The 17409-nt window shown below is 44.1% G+C and overlaps 1 protein-coding gene across 2 annotated transcripts in view; it reads right to left on the bottom strand.

Annotated features, from left to right (window-relative positions):
- CACNA1C (calcium voltage-gated channel subunit alpha1 C) overlaps positions 1-17409 on the bottom strand; it is a 1657037-nt gene that overhangs the window by 776218 nt on the left and 863410 nt on the right. For both annotated transcript variants that reach the window (XM_086952879.1, XM_086952878.1), the window contains exons 8-9: positions 9898-10001; positions 5214-5386 (exon numbers count right to left, since the gene is read on the bottom strand). In XM_086952879.1, the coding sequence (XP_086809005.1) occupies positions 5214-5386; positions 9898-10001 (277 nt within the window). The remainder of the gene's footprint in view (positions 1-5213; positions 5387-9897; positions 10002-17409) is intronic.

Genomic DNA, 17409 nt, shown 5'->3' with positions numbered 1-17409 from the left:
CAAAACATTTGCCAAAAGAGGGAAAAATGGCTGCATGATACATATTTCAGCTTAAAATGTACCTCATTTAGAGCTTTACTATAAGTTATTGTGACCACGTTATTTGATCTTTCAGTCTGCATTTTGCGCTACAAAATGACACAATCTAAAGCTTGTGTAGTTCATGTTCATTGATGATGCCACTCTAGAGTATGCGTGACCCATATTCATGGGTATGATGACATTCTAGAACTAGTGTAGTTCAATTCCCTTTTGCACTGATAATCACTACAGACTTGGTTCAGTTCCCATTAATGGATAATGGCATTCTTCAAATTCATAGCTTACACCCATTATAGAATTTAATTATTCCACTCTCATAAATTCCACCCTTCTCAGGCTCGTTTGTGTCCCATTAATGGGTAGCACCTTCTAGAGTTCACTTGGCTCTTATTCGTAGATAGCACCAGCTTGGGGGGTATGTGGTTAACGTTCATAAGTGACACCATTCTAGAGTTGATGTGGTTACTTTTCAGATAAGGTGCTATCCTTGGGATGGTGTGCTTCTCACTCATAGATGGCACCGATCCACAGCTTGTCTAGTGAATATATAAACATCTGGTGACAATACTGAGTTCATGTGGTTCAATTCCCATATATGGCGTACTTCATTTTAGAGATTGTGCAAGTGGCATTCATTGCACATAGCATTCTTCATATTCCTACCTGACAACCTTTGAACTATTCGCTTGATTAATGTACCACAAAAACTGTATATTTTCAAGAGCCTGCGGGGTTTACAGTCATAAACGACACCTATGTCTTGTTTGTACAATCTACATTATTATATGAAACTGTTCTAAAGCTTGTGACGCAATTCAATAGACTGCCAGGTTCAATTGAATTCAGCTTGTATAGGACTCAGTCACAACTCCATTCCTTATCTTCTAAGATGATGCTGTGCAAGTGTTTGCTGGTTTACTTTCATAGATTGTGATAGTCTTGAGCTTTGTGAAGTTTTGGATAAAGCCATGTTCAGGTCTGTGCAATGCACTTTCATAGAGGACCTAATTCAATAATGCGTAATTCACATCCTTACAAGGCACCATTCTAGGCTTTGTGAGGTTTACATCCCTAGATTATGTCAATTTGGATTTTGAGTTGTTAACATTAACAGAAAGACAGTCTGGAGTTTGTCAATTCACGTTCATAGATGGCACCCTTCTGAAATGTATGAGTTTCATGTCCATAGATGACATTATTCCAGAGTTCACGCCTTCCAATTACAGCAGTTGCATTTCTAGAGTTTTTTTTTATACAATCACATCCATCTATGACATAGTACCAGCTAGGATTTGAACAGTCTGCCTTCCTTGGTGCAGTAATTCTAAGTTTTTCAGTTTTCAAACCTACGATTCCTCTACGTTTTGCATTTTCCTCTCATACGCCGTAACTACTTCTATTTCAGCCCTTAACAATCAGGCGTCAGGCTTGGCCATCAAGACTGGAAGGTTGTGAGTTTCAGATTTTCCGACAATCACGCTGGCATATCATGTTAATTCTTATATGAGAAGTAGTGCACGAGAGGGCCTTATGGGCAATAGAAAGGGAAAGGAGTGTGGATTGTGAGGGGGACTTAAAAACAATATTTTCTAAAATTCCAATCTCTTAAAACCTTCAAGATGGAGAGTGTGAGTCTGAGTGGGTTCTTAGAAATCCCATGTCAAATCTTGCAGACACCTTACTATATCCGATTACAAGCTCTTGTATCCAACTATTTACTAAGTAACATATTTTGAAGCTAGGCCACTGTTAACAATGCTTTTCCAAAGGAGATATATATTCACATTTCTGCTTCTAAGAATACTTGACATTTCCAGCAAGATTGGAAAACTTTCAAGCCTACTTCATAAATCAATGTCTCTTGAGCTGTTGTTTCACTAGGCCTGGCTAGACCTGCAAAAATAACAAAATATGCACTAGTAGCTTAAAACAGAGTAGAAATGGAAAAGATACGATTGAAGATGCTACGTTCATGGTTTAATCTGCCGGAAAAGATACATTACGCGGGATATGTGAATACTATGGACTCAAAATAGTTGATTTATGTGATTGAAATGTTGCCTCTGTAAATACAGTCTCGTGCCATTATTACCAGGAATTCACTTTTTCCACCAGCTAAATAGGGCCAATTTTTCATCATATTTACTTTTTTTTAAAACGAAAACTCACAAAGTAATCAGTTTATCAACAATTTTCCAGTCTAAACTATGGTGACATTAATAAATGGTCATGGGACTTCTGAATGTGTTATGCAATATTGATTGATATAGCATCCTGAGAAGGTATCCAAGAGCTTGGGCAGGCTGTAGGTCTGATGTCCCCAAGGTGCTTACACGTAGAGCCAGGTCTCCAGCTTCTTGCGAAACTCAAGAATTAAGTAGGAGGCGCTGATGTTTTGAGAAGATCATTCTATGTCTTGGGTGCGACGTAGGAGAAAGAGCGACCTCCAGTTTTGCTTATGTGGATGCGGGGAATGTGTGCGAATGACAGTGAGGCAGAGCGCAGGGGTTGGTGGGTTGGTGAAAGTGTATGAGTCTGTTCAGCTATTCTGGTGCTGTGAAGTGTAGGGCTGTGCATCTGTGAATGAGAAGTTTGAATGGGCAGCGCTTGTGAATGAGGAGCCAGTGAAGCTTCTTGAGGTGCGGTGTGATATGAATGCAGCATGGAAGGTCGAGTCTGAGTCTTGCACTGGTGTTCTGGATGGTCTGGAGTCGGTTTAGCATTTGTTTGTAGATTTCGGCGTAGAGAGTATTTCCGTAGTCCAGCCTGCTCGTGATCAGTGCTTGCGAGACAGTCCTTCTAGTGTTCTGAGGCAACCATTTGAAGGTCTTTCTTAGCATGCATAGGATGTGAAAGCAGGAGGTGCAGACTGCGTTGACTTGAGCTGTCATGTGGAACTTGTTGTCTACGATGATCCCTAGATTTCCTGCGTGGTTTGTGGGTGTTGGTCCTTGCTCCGATGGCCAACAGGTGGAATCCCATGGGGAGTTATTGTTGCCGAAGACCAGTAATTTAGTCTTATCGGAGTTAAGCTGCAGGCAGTTGGTTTGTATCCGGTTTGCAACCATGGCAATGAAGCTGGTGAAGTTGGACCTGGTGGTTGTTGTCTTGTCCGTCAGGGAGACAAAGAGTTGAGTGTCATTGGCATAGGAATTGGCCTTGATGACTTGTGATCGGTTGATGTTGGTGAACGATGTCATTTATGTGTGTTGAAAAGGGTGGGGCTGAGGGACGATCCCTGAGAGACCTTGCATATCAATCGTGAGGTCTCTGATATGAAGGGTGACAGCCTGACTCTTTGGATTCTTCAGTGAGGAAGGAACAGATCCATTTGAGAGCAGATCTTTGGATGCCAATCTCCTGGAGTCTTCTGATGAGGGTTTTATGGAACAGCATCGAAAGGCGCAGAGAGGTCGAGCAGGATGAGGGCCGCTGTTTCTCCTCAGTCCAGGATAATTAGAATGTCATCAGTGGCCTCGATGAGTGCTGTTTCAGTGCTGGGGTTCTTTATAAATCCTGATTGAGTGTTGTCCAGAAGATGGTTTAGTTTGAGGTTTTCAATGTGAAAATGTACACCATTCACATTTTAATATACAGAGGCACATTTCTAAAACATCATATACTGATGTAGAAAAAAGCATCAAAACATGATGCTGGGTTCTAAAACAACGTTTCATAGTTGTTGAAAGCCTATTTTACATAGATTGAAGGCAAGGCACACAGAAAATGATAAGAAAACATTACAATGAGACATTTTTTGAGATGAGATCTGAGTATGCCACTGTTATTTACAAGTTATCAGCAGAATATGGGACGAATGTGGAGAGACGCGAATGCTCATCACAAAAATATGTTTCTTCTCTTCTGCATGAAATAAGCACTGGCACAAAGCAAAATAATATACCCTCCACTAAACAAACTGTTATATCTATGTCTATGTTACTGCTCAGCCTGCATGAGTGGTGATGAATGATCACCATTATCTATGAATGCATTATTATGGTCCATCCTCAGTTGTCATTTTGGCCAACAATAAGGTCTTACTTGTGCAGCATTAAGATAGACTTTTAAATGTAGTGGTAGTAACTAGGAGCCTTTTATGCCTGATACAATGAGTACAGATTTAATAATAACATGTGTTTGAGACCACTCACGTCCATTTGCCAGATCAGAGCTCACAAACGAGAAATGTATAAGTAAAACCAAGTGCTGAAACCTGTCACCAGAAATTTGTTATTACATTTGGGGCACTGGAGTCACAAGGCTTATTCCAAGGTACATATTTACATAAGGCATATCTCTGTTGGCATAGTAGTCAGGTTCCTGGTTACCCTGCATGACGACAAAGTAACATAGAAGCAATTCTGTAAGTTAGGGATGAAATTACTATTGGATCTAAGTTACCCTGAGCGAGATTATCAAATGGAACAGAATAAAATTAAAGCAAAATATGACAGATGAAAATGTGAACCACTGCCACTGCTCAAAAAACACATTATTGCAAGTACTACAAATAGGGCAGACCCATGTGGCGCCCCTCTTTTCACCTCCACCCTGCCTCATTTGCCTTCGCCCACCTTCACGAAATCCTTCTGCTCTGCTAAGAAGGGCCTACTGCAGGCTTAGAATGTACCATCAGGACCCAAACCATCCTCCAGACAATTGACATCTTCTTTTAGATCGAGTGTATGAACGGGTGATGACTGCTCTAACAGAATCAGCGCTGAAGACTGCTGAACGTCCAATAAACTGAGCAATCCACAGCAGCAAAAGAGTCCTGATGGCACGGAAGCCAGCCTAGATACCTCCAGCCTTAGTATTTCATACTGAATGGGAATTCAAAATATTGGATTTCGTAGATGAAAACTTGGCTATCTCTGGGCACCGTTTGAGCAGACTAATACCATGCACATACAGTCCTATGTATCGCTAATGCAGGAGTCAACTAATATAGTGATATGCATCTCCCATGTGTGTATAAGGACAATATGAGAATTAAATACATTCCTAAATTTAGTTCAGACACAGATTACTAATACAGCGTCCCTCAAAGAGACAGGAACGGCATACAGTACTAATGAAATCTTCAAAAGTGCAGATCTTCCTAAGATACTCTGATGTAGGAGCAACAATAGAGCATGCTTTGAAGAGGATAAAGTAGCAGAGCTCACTGTTTCGAGGTTTATCCTCGTCCAAGCCTTCATCCTCGTTCTCCGGGTCGATGTCTTCTGCCTGGGTGATCCAGTCCAAGTAGCCCTTCAGGTCCTCCTCCAGCTGCTGCTTCTCTCTCAGCTTCTGGAAATCTCCCCGGGCCTTGGCCTTTTCCCTCTCTTTGGAAAACTCTCTGGAAGGAAGAGCGAGGTATGAGGGAGGTGGATGGATGGGCAGGGAAACTGGACAAACAACTGATTACTGTACTTACTCGGATAGCATGGCAAGCACATATGGAAACAAATTGGAATATTTATCAACAAAAGTCAATATATTCCGCTAATTCAACAAGGCAGCTCAAGTCAAAACACACTACATAGTCTACGATGGAGGGTTTGCCGAGCCATGGCTTATGGACAATTCAACTCGACATGCTGATGTCTGGAGTCTGAGCAAATAGTTTGAAGGCCAGTGTTGAGTGTGAAAAAGGGATTGTGATACACTAAAACCAGATGTATTGGTTGCACGTGCCTCATCAACATGCCTTGTCTACCTCTGCCAGAAGATCTCCCTTAAGGACCCACCAGTCCCTCAGCATGTCACCCATCTGCAGCGCAACACGCTTACAGCCAAAGTCATCGGCCGGTGCGACGCGCACTATTCCAATTAGCCACAAGTGATTGAAACATCTTTACATACACGTCATAGTCTAAATCAATGTTTGTCAGCTTCAGGGAAGACCTTAACCCCTTCTCTTTTCACTCCCCTTACCCTTAAAAACACATCTTGACTTGCAAGCAAGCAACCTTACACAGACACTGCTAGTGCGGCATACTGATATCACCTAGCATACCGAACAACGAACTGCACATATGTTCCAATGCTCAATTGAGTGGATCCTGTTCAGATCCCAATTAGTCAACCACGCTGTCCAGTGGCAGGTACTATCACTGAGTAAACACAACTATAATCTTTAATTTCTTTCTAACTTTGTGCTTTCCCGGTTGTTTTCACTTTAATCGTGGTACCAAGTTCCTCAAGAAGGAAGACTAGAGACAGATAGTAAAAACAATGCCGGAGTATGGTGAACGTGCCGTGATTGGTTGGTTTGGAGATCTGGCTTTGATCTACAATAAATGTTCTTTGTAGTCATTACTACTACACAAACTCATCTCCATTACTACGTAGTACACTTGTTTCTTTGCTGAAGACTTGTAACAAGTGCCTAATGAGCTGGTGGGCATTTATAGGAGCAATGTAAGGGTGTGTTATGAAGGGACTGCCTAGAAATGTGCTAAATTTAACTTCTCGACCTGGTCCATAGGCATGTTGGTCCTCTTATTACATATATTATTCATTTCATTTTGCAAACGACTTGACATAGAACCTTTTAGCAGCCTCACAGTATGGTTAGTGCATCACCAGATACAGCTAGACACACACACACCCACTTGGTTTGTTGAGATGTGCAAACGCTGACCCCATCATGAAGACACCTACTGAGAAAATCCGCGGACTGCAGACAATAGGCAGAAACTCAATGATCTGGGGACAGAGAGGACACTGTCACAAAGTCAAGGATCACACATACAGCAAAGGCCTGAACACACAGTCATTGGGACTAAGGTGACACTGACATGAAAACAGGGTCCGCGAGGAGATGCTCACACACTTAATTTGTACTGGTGATTGGAGGAGGGCGGTACCGGAACTCATTTCTGGGGACTAGGAACCATCAGTTAGATTTTTTACAGAGTTAAAGGAATTAAAAATGTGACAGAAAAAGGAGAAAGATAAGAATGAGAAAGAGGAAAAGAAAGGTACGAAAACAGTGAGAATTGGGAAAGATTGGATAAAAAACAACCAAGAGTGAAATAAAGAGAGAAGAAGTGAAAGGGAGATATGAGGTGAGGTGGAATCAGGACTAGGCAGTCCTGACTTTTGGCAACCACAGCACAATGGCTTACCATGGCAACGTTGATGGGAGGCTCCCAAGTTCCAAGGAAAAACTGCGCTTTTTATAGTTTTACAAATTAAAAACTTCCCTCCATGCCTCTCCTTTGCAATAACTTACCTTCAGCAGAATACTGTACGCACCAAGACACAAAACAGGCAACAGAAAGAAGCTTGAATGGTAAATATGGCAGTGTACAAAAATCCCATAACTTTACAATAAAGCACCCATTCTAAAAATATTTAACTTATTATATTATGCTGCTGATTGACTCTACAGCAACATGCCACCATAAATCTTCGTTACTCTGCATAACAGATTTTATTGAAATGTTTGCACGTCTATATGTTTCTATTTCACTCTCCTGCTATCTTCAACTCTGCTGTCGAATTCACTTCGATTTACTTCCGAAGGCGCAAATGCCCCTGATGAAGGACAACGTCTGCTCGAAATGCATTGGGATCGCTAATTTGATTTACTCAAGTCTTCTTGCTGTCAAGATGTGAATGAGATGAATTCAGCTATTGATGAACAAGCATTCATGAGGATTAAATACATCTATTTTGAGAATGGATCAGCGTTTCCACTCCTGATTAATTTTGGATTACTCTATTACTGGACAGTTCTCTGTGGATTCAGGGGACGCCGCCCCTGGGGTGGTGCTCTTTTCATTACAGTCTATATGTCGCCCAACATTTTAGTGACTGATGCAAGAAAAGGGCTCAATCAGAGCTTTAAGTGGGCTGGGTCTCACCGGGTCTGAGCTCCGGCAGTTTTTCAAAGGGGGCCTCGAAACGGGTCTCTATCGGGCTCTGTTTTGTGCCCTGGCACAGGAGGTCCGTTTTCATTCGTGCCTTATAGGGGAAAGGAAATCCTTTAAAGAGAGTAATTTTCTCTCTGGATTTCTCTTCTCTTTTCGGAACTGAGGAGCAGCAACATTGTCGTGGTGTCACAAGGGCTTTATGTGAAAGCTTTTTCAATATTATATACAAGCCGCCGTAGCTGCTTATTTATCTATTGAAACTAACAACCATTGACAAAGCCAATAGTCCTGACTTGTAGGTATGATGTTACTTGTTGTATCATATATCTGGATGCAATGTCAGAAACAACAAAATACCAGTGCACAAACGTTTAGCTTGTGTTTAAAGCTAAGCCCTTAATTACATTGGCCACGCCCCCTTGAGAGATCCCCACAGTTTTTTCATCCCACTTAAAGCCCTGGGCTCAATTCATCATTTTACAAATCTGGTCCAATGGCCGCATTACGGATATGATCGCTGTCCCACTCTGTGCCTTGCCACAAACTGAAGTCTGCCTGGTGCAAATGTGCTGTTCCTCGTGTATCTGCACTCGGAGCAGCGCATCATTAAAAGAAAGACCGTCGGTTTGAACCCACGGATCTGCCTTTCACTGTCTAGGCAGCAACCGGCCTGTATTTGTAAGGGTGACAGAGAGCCCCTGCAAGTAAGTGAGGGATGCTTGGAGGAGGGGGCTGACTCCCCCCTTCCTGCCTTGCACAGGCCCCCCTAGGACTGTGCACTGTTTGTGACACTTAGACAATGCACTTCCAGACAACCTCTTTGCTCCTTCCCCTACATCTGTACAATGGCCTGAATGCAAAGGAAAATGACTACCTCATTTGCAGAAGCCACGCACCCATGCAAACGAGGCAAACGCACCCGTGAACGCGCGCTGCAACACATTTAGCGCTGAAGTGATCTAGGCAAATGCTGGCGGCCCCTGAGTAATGCTAAAGTTCCCTGGAAAAGCATGCACACATGCTATTGCGCCCCCTAGAGTACTTTCTATTATTTGAACCCACATGTCTGCCCTGAAGGATGAACTGTGTTTGGCAACGGAAGCTCTAACCTCGCCATTCACTACTCCTAATGTTGCTGGACAGACTTAAGGGAAAAGGAGGTGAACAAGTCTGACAATGTCCAACATTCCATGTGAGACATACATTAATGGGTATGGAAGCCATAAACACTAACGGACAGAGTCAAAGAAACACCAAGATGCAAACTCAAGCCAACGAAAAGATACAATTTAGATAAAACACTTCAATATAGTGTTTACGTACGAGGCGTATTGTTCGATTCTGCAAACATTTCAGAACTGAAGTTCCAATGCCTACATTGACTTAAGGCATTTCTCAAGTCAACTTCAAATCTATCGAGCCACAACAGTCATTGTGGAGAAGGGGCGTCCTTAGAACTCGCACACAGTGCTTAGTTTGTAAAAAAAACGTGTGTACCTTTTTATTGTAGAAACCAAGCACCGGTGCCTAGTCTGGATGTCACCTCAAGCCTCTTTCTTTCCCCACCATGTACTTCCTGTCTCTTTATCTCACTTGTGCAGGTTCTTTTTCATTTCCGGTCTCTCCCCTTATCACTTCCTTCCCATCTTTCTCTTCCTCCTTCCATCTCTGACTTTATTTCTCTTATCTTGGTCAAAGTATGATGATGAAATTAAGTCCCAGTCCCCAAAGTCTGTGCTGGTGCCTCCTGCACACATTAAGCACTGGCAGCAGGTTGGGGTAGGGAAATGGGCGCACCGGATCCCTGCCCTGTTGGAAGAGGCATTCTACCTCTGGCTGTCATACGCCAGGTAACCCTCATGTCATTGGCTCGTTTCTTTGGTTTTTAATTGAGGAACTCCTTGCCGCTGGGCACGAGGCACAGCATCAGTGTGAAGCATCATGCAGAAGCACCAGCAAAGGGATGCATTGACTGCCAATCACTTACCCACTCAGAACACCAAGAACCAGGTTCAGAACAAAGAAGGACCCGAAGATGACCAAGCTGACGAAATAGACCCAGGGGAGCTCGTAGCCCATAGCGTCCTGCATCTGGAAACACAAGAGAGAGAAGGAGATCAGGCACCACAAACACAATCTTCATGGGCAACAAAGCGAATCATAAAATCCATTTAGAACTAGCCTACCAAAGAAGCCTCCGTCCCACGCTCATAAACCACAAACACAACTCACACCTGTTTGTCAACTCTTCAACCAATCCTATCTCGTTTCAAATTTGCCACTTCTTTATGGTTTCCCATTGCAGAATGTTGCTACATATGAGACCCAGCGTTTTGTGGCTGTCTCTGTCATCCCACCGGTGTGCTTGTCTGCCATTCCCAACTTCTGTGATTGTGTTTGCCATTTCCAATTTGTGTATTAGTGCCTGCTATTACTGATATCAGTGTTTTCAATTTGCAATCTCTGTGTTTGCTGCTTCAACAGTATGACTGTCATTTCCTGCCTCTGTGTTTGCCTGCCATTCCCAATGTCTGTACTTGTGTCTACTATTCCCAATGTCTGTACTTGTGTCTGCTGTTTCCTATGTTATTTTATCTTTCTGTAGTTTCAAATGTCTCGTGGGTCTAAAGTGTTTGTGTCTGCCATTGTCAATGTTCGTGTCTGCTGTTCCAAGTGTTTGTTTGTTTCCTAGTAAGCATTGTCTTTGTCTGCATCTCCCTTTTTAAGTCGAGCTTGACTCAGCCATGTGCTGCTCTGGCGATCTGCTGTAGTGGAGTGGGGAATAGAAGCCCCGCCCATATTTGCCATTGGCTTGTGTCATTGTCCATCGTAAATGCTGGCTTCTGAGTTGTAAATAGGCTTGTTAGTTCCTCCTTAGTACCGCTTCCTCTTCATTTGTCACCTCCCATGCCGACTGTCCCCTTTACTGCGGTTGTTACACATGTGTTATTTAGACTGGGAGCACTATTTATTTTATCCATTTTCTCTTACTACAGGCTCAATGTGCTTTGGTGCCTTCTTTAAAACCCTCTCTCCCTCCTGTTGTCTGTGCCTTCTGCCGGAAGTGTTTATATATTTGTTCAGAACATGTAAAAGAAGAAATTATTCGATTTCATGTAGCGCCAGTCCGAGAAACACCTTCTTGCTGGTACACTCTAGGTGCTACTCAGTTCGGGAATCATTTGACACGGAGACATTCCGTGATTCAGGGAACTCACTTCAGACACATACATTACAGGTTTTAAAAACATTATAAATTATTAGGCAATTGTGTCAGCAAAAACAGTTACTCTTAACTTCTTCCTTCGTAAGTAAAGTGTACGGCTCAGTATATGTTGTCACGTCGCGGCCTTTCACTCAGCTGCCTAGTGCTTTGAAGAGGCAGTCACGTCATGTTCCCTGGAGTCGTGAGACTCATTCGGACAGTACCTCCATTTCTTGTCATGATTCTCAGAGCACACCAACCCCTTTTATTAAAAGATTTCTTTTTGTGTTACATGTGCTCTGCTGTGTCTCAGAGTAAGTGTGACATCCCTCCCGACTGAAGGGAAACCCACCACAATCGCTGCCCCAAGTGCACTTCTGCATGAAACATCACTGCATACAAATTCTTGTCATTTGTCTTTGTCATCACCCATCACTGGAGTACAACCTCTTTTGAGAAGTGTGGTTTTGGCTTCTCACTCCGCCCGCAGTAGCTGCTGCCAGATGCGCTGGATGCTGGAGTCTGACAGGAACCACGTTTCATCTTTCTCACTCTAAGTTCATGAGCCAACACAACCTTTCGTTTTCAAGGGCTTGGGCTGCCTTCCTCTAGAGCCAGACCTTTGTCTCTTTAAATCGAAATTCTTGTCCTACAGAGACACACCAGCTGACTTTAGTTTCACACCCCTTTCCATTGTTCTGCCTTCTGGACTGCACCCCTCTGGGACCCAGAAATGCTGCTCCCTGCTTTGGATGGCACAGAACGGAGACCTCGCGGCCCATCTATACTCTCTTCCTCCACTTCCACAGGAGTTGGGTTCCCTCACCTCGCTTCTCCTAGAGTCTACGCACACTCTTTATTCAGAGTTCTTTAGATGAATCCAGAATGTGATCTTGCTCTGGTATGCAACTATACCCTTCCTGTGAAGGTTGTTTTGGTAGTTACCGAGCCCAAAATATCCTCGTCCACACTGCTGACAGACAATATAGAACAAGATTGCAGAGAGAGAGAGGTCATAATCTTGTCCTGACTGAGGTGCTAGAAATCCGAAGTCTGGCTTTTATTAGGTGAACTGAATTCTGTGGAAAAATCGGGAACTCAACCTTTGTAGATGTATGAAGCAATTAAGCCCCCTCAGAGCAATGTATTTGTGATTACTGAACAAGACAGTAATACAGTTTGATTAAAAGAAACAAATATAATGAAAAACATGTCAGGAAAGTAAGTGATCACGAGTTTTTATGAAAACGAATGTGAATGATTTATGAATGAAACGTCTTTACACTCGCACCATTGTACAACAAATGTGCTTTAAGTGTCTCCCAAAAAGCGCCCAGGAGAAGCCAGTCCTGTTCTCATGCTTGGTGCTGAAATAAAACGGGGCACCAAGACATTTATTTCGGACAACTGCCTTTTAAAATCCGTTTACTCACCTTTACAGCAAATGCTCTTGTTAAAAAGTGGCTGATGAAGACAGAGCACTTGTACTTAGGCCTCCACAGTGAAATGTCTCATTGCAACTCGTTCCTGGGTTCACTTCACAGGAGCTTCACTGATTCAATTTACAGATCCTGCTCCCCTCTCAGGCACGAGGGAGAGGCTTCTTCCAGGTAGACACAGCTTCCTGTGTTCAAGTCCTAAACATACACAAGTCACTATTCTCCACTGCACAAACTAGGATTCAATGTTGTGGCTTTTTGATTACAGACACCGACCTCTGCAGTGCAGTAACTAACAGAAGTTTCATAAAGTACGACAGTTCATTTCTCACTGATTAACTTAAGCTGCATTTGTTTTTCATTCAGGCTGTGCATTATTTTATAAATAGTTCCCTGAAGGTGAAAGACCAAACAAAGTTACAGCATATTTTGTTTTTTTAGCCACACCTTTGGCCCTCTTCGTTGCTCACTAGCCCCGCCCCCTTTGCGCAAAGCCATCACAGTTTCCATACTTTTTTTAATGCACTTTGACCACTGGTGCAAAGCAGCCTATCACGAGAGTGCTGATAAGTGGCAAGGCATTGATAGCTCTTTGCCGTTTGTGGGATTCAATGCCCTTTGGTGCCACCTGACTTCTGGTTCAGTGAAAAGGAAATGGCAGTCAAAGGGTCACAAATAAGAGAACAAGTCAGGGTTTGCGTCTGTATTAGTGAAGCAGGGTGCTCCGAAGGGGTTACGCTATCACCATTTATGTATCGCGAAGTGATCTAAATCTGTCTGGGTGAAATCAAAATGTCCTCTGTCCTTTGCAGGTTCTATTATTTCAGGGACTCTTGCACCTGTGCCCTTTACAAGGGTCTATGCCATAGTACAGCACAATATAATATTAAAGAACATAGTAAAACGTAAATCAGCTTAGTGAAATGGCACACATAATATTATAACACTATTTAATCCGAGACAATCAGGCAACTCACTGGACTGGACATTTCACAGAAATGAAGATAGCATATGTTGACATATTCCATAACATATATCATACAACCATCTTTAGTCTCAGCATATTGCCGAGATTCAGCTTCTCCTCTTCCACAGCTTGATAAATTGAGTACCATGAGCTGGGTTTCAGCACCACCTATTTACAGCGCTTGTAGGCGTGCAGATGAGGTGGTGTATTAGCAACCTATTATTATACACCGTGGACTGACGACTCTCCAGCATGACTCTGTTGTACGATTCAGTTGCCAATCACAGACTACCTACCCTACAACATGATTCATCCCCCCACACAAAAGCCCTGATTACAGACGGCCGACTCTACAGCAAAGCCCTTCCACGTCACTCAAGTCCTGATTACAGGCTGCGGACCCTATAGTAAGACCCGGCAACCTGACGCAAGCCCCAATCACAGCCTACTGACTCTACAACGTGGTTTATCTACCTCACTCAAGCCCTGATTACAGACTGCTGACTCGACAGCATAACCCTGGCACCTGACTTTAGCTCCAATCACAGGCCGCCGACTCTACAACTTCATCTCTCCCCATCACTCAAATCCAGACCACAGACTGCAGACTCTACAGCAGGATCCCACCACCTGACTCAAGGCTCAATCATAGACTGCTGACTACAACATGATCTCTCCCCCTACTCAAACCCAGATTACAGACTGCCGACTCTACAGCAGGGCCCCGCCACCTGACTCAAGGCCCAATCATAGACTACTGCCTACATGATCTCTCCCCTTACTGAAACCCAGATCACAGACTGCCGACTTTACAGCAGGACCCCGCCACCTGACTCAAGGCTCAATCATAGACTGCTGACTACAACATGATCTCTCCCCTTACTCAAACCCAGATCACAGACTGCCGACTTTACAGCAGGACCTTGCTATTCGACTCACGCCCAATCACAGAATGCCGACTCAACAACATGGTTTATCCATCTCTCTCAAGCCCTGATCACTGACTGAAGACTCTACAAGAGGACATTTCCACCTAACTCAACCCCAAACACAGGATGCTTACTCTACAGTTTAGGCCCTCAGTTAGAGTTCAGCGGAAGGAGTATGCACCATCTTCATAGCGGAGTAGTTTACTACTGCCATGCCAAGGGTAGTCTGTCTGCCAAATTTAGAGATGTCCGCCAGCTTAGCAGGCATCTTTTGCACTGGCAGGAATGGCCGTCATGGCAGTTCCTGTCAGTGAACTGAAACTGAACGGATGGCTCCGCCAACATGACAGAGCTGTATGGCAAACCTTCAATATTTTTAATATTGTCAAAAGCAAAATCCCAAAGCAGTATTTTTTTTGTAAATACAAAAAAATAATGAGCCCCTCGCCATGGGAAATTTCTCCCACTGTGTGAGGGTCATTTAGCATTTGACAGCTCAGTCTAAATCGGAAGGTCAAATGGCAAAATCTCGGACATCCCTTACTGTCACAGTAATCTCTGCCGCTGACATACTGAAGTTCTGTCTGACTCTAAATGAGGTGGGAAGAACGTCAGTTTGGCAAAGAGGGTAGTACATTGCTTCTGTGATGAAGTATCCTCTCCACCAAACTCTAAATTGGTCCGTCTCTCGCTCTCTAACTCAAACCCAGATTACAAACTGCCGACTCTACAACATGGCCTCAGCTCCTCGCTCAGTCCCCGATCACTAACTGCCTCTCCGGCTTCTCCTCCAGGGAAACCTGTCCCTATTTCACCAACAAAGAAACTGACCAACGTTTTTCCAGCCTCACCGCCACTCCCTTGATTCTGGTTGGCAACTGAAGCCATCTAAACCTCCTAACTTTGCACTTGTGTTTTTGCTTCAAATCAGCATGGTGGGACTGTCTGGTGAATTATTCACCCAGCCTTTCGTCCTCACACTTGTTCATCAATCTCTCCACAGGTTCATAAGAACACATTTTAAGTATATTACTGCTTGACAGCACAGAAATTGCTGTTGTGTAGCTCTGAAACCAATAGTCATTGTTATTATCAAAATCAATGGCAGGCAATTTATTGACCTCAGAAGGATGGAAGACTTACTTGAATTCGTCAATTTGCAAACCTGTAGTACAACATCCAGACTAGAGGAAAAAGTTCTCTGTGCTCAGTCCTTACTTGCTAACAAACAACAATACGCATTGTAGGGTGCAGCTTTGTTTGATGATGTCAGCTAAGGCTCTGAGCTGCACTTTGACATCATTCCTTGGATGGCCCCTTTACTTTCCAAATGTCACCATAATTGCAGTAGTAAAGTGAACTGAGCTCTCGTTCTAACAGGCACTGCCCACACCTTAGTTTACTCTTTCCCAGCAGCAGCTCCTCTGCTAAGGCTGCTCTCAGAGTAGTGAAAAAGAAAAATGATGAAGACGTTATTATCATTTTATTTTCAGTATGGGCTATGGGGCCAGGCTAGGGTGGGGCGCGGCTAGAGTCACAGGGAGGAGGAGTGGTTTGTGCACCATAAGTGCGCATGACAGTTTGGCCGCCTGTCTTGGGCCGGCCAGTCATGTGCACTTAGCATTTCTCCACTTGGCTGTGCTGCACAGCCGGGTGGAGAACAGTCCCATGGCTCCGAGGCACTATCTGAGCAGCAAACAGGCCACTCAGACCAATCACGATGCTGCTGTCATGCTAGTAACTGCAAACAAAACAGGTGATGGACCGAATGTGGAACAATGTCACACATTCAACCCAGTCCAAAGATCTGGGCCCAAATCCATCGTTTTTTTGCACTCCACACCACCCTGGGTTAGACAATGGCGATATGCAAATCAGCTCTGACCCTGTGCCCCATGGGAACAGTCCAGTCCGAACTACAAAAGCCATGTCCTTCCCAGAACGGAATCAAGCATCCGAGGACCGGACCGGTTTCGAGGTAACACCTCTCATCAGCCCGGCTAGCTTGACTCCAAGTGGTGTGGAGTGCCTGGGACCCACGTCTGAGCATCCCCAGCGCACTTATGGCGGCAATTGCAAACAAAACAGGTGATGGACCGAATGTGGAACAATGTCACACATTCAACCCAGTCCAAAGATCTGGGCCCAAATCCATAGTTTTTTTGCACTCCACACCACCCTGGGTTAGACAATGGCGATATGCAAATCAGCTCTGACCCTGTGCCCCATGGGAACAGTCCAGTCCGAACTACAAAAGCCATGTCCTTCCCAGAACGGAATCAAGCATCCGAGGACCGGACCGGTTTCGAGGTAACACCTCTCATCAGCCCAGCTAGCTTGTCTCCAAGTGGTGTGGAGTGCCTGGGACCCACGTCTGAGCATCCCCAGCGCACTTATGGCGGCAATTGCAAACAAAACAGGTGATGGACCGAATTTGGAACAATGTCACACATTCAACCCAGTCCAAAGATCTGGGCCCAAATCCATCGTTTTTTTGCACTCCACACCACCCTGGGTTAGACAATGGCGATATGCAAATCAGCTCTGACCCTGTGCCCCATGGGAACAGTCCAGTCCGAACTACAAAAGCCATGTCCTTCCCAGAACGGAATCAAGCATCCGAGGACCGGACCGGTTTCGAGGTAACACCTCTCATCAGCCCGGCTAGCTTGACTCCAAGTGGTGTGGAGTGCCTGGGACCCACGTCTGAGCATCCCCAGCGCACTTATGGCGGCAATTGCAAACAAAACAGGTGATGGACCGAATGTGGAACAATGTCACAACCAACGATTATTAAAAGTCAGAGGGAAAAACAACATAGCGGATCTACAGGACGAGATTCATCTTGCACTAAAATATATGGAGCGTGGCCATGCATCAATGTTCATGAAAAGGGCTGAGATGTGTAGTGCGCTACTAATGTTCAATGGGATGTATTTTCCATTTTAGGAAGAGTCGG

Source organism: Lissotriton vulgaris, chromosome 1_2, assembly GCF_964263255.1.
Source record: "Lissotriton vulgaris chromosome 1_2, aLisVul1.2, whole genome shotgun sequence".
NCBI classification, from domain to species: Eukaryota; Metazoa; Chordata; class Amphibia; order Caudata; family Salamandridae; genus Lissotriton; species Lissotriton vulgaris.
The sequence above is the reverse complement of the archived record's forward strand: the minus strand, read 5'-3'. Positions and strand labels throughout refer to the sequence as shown.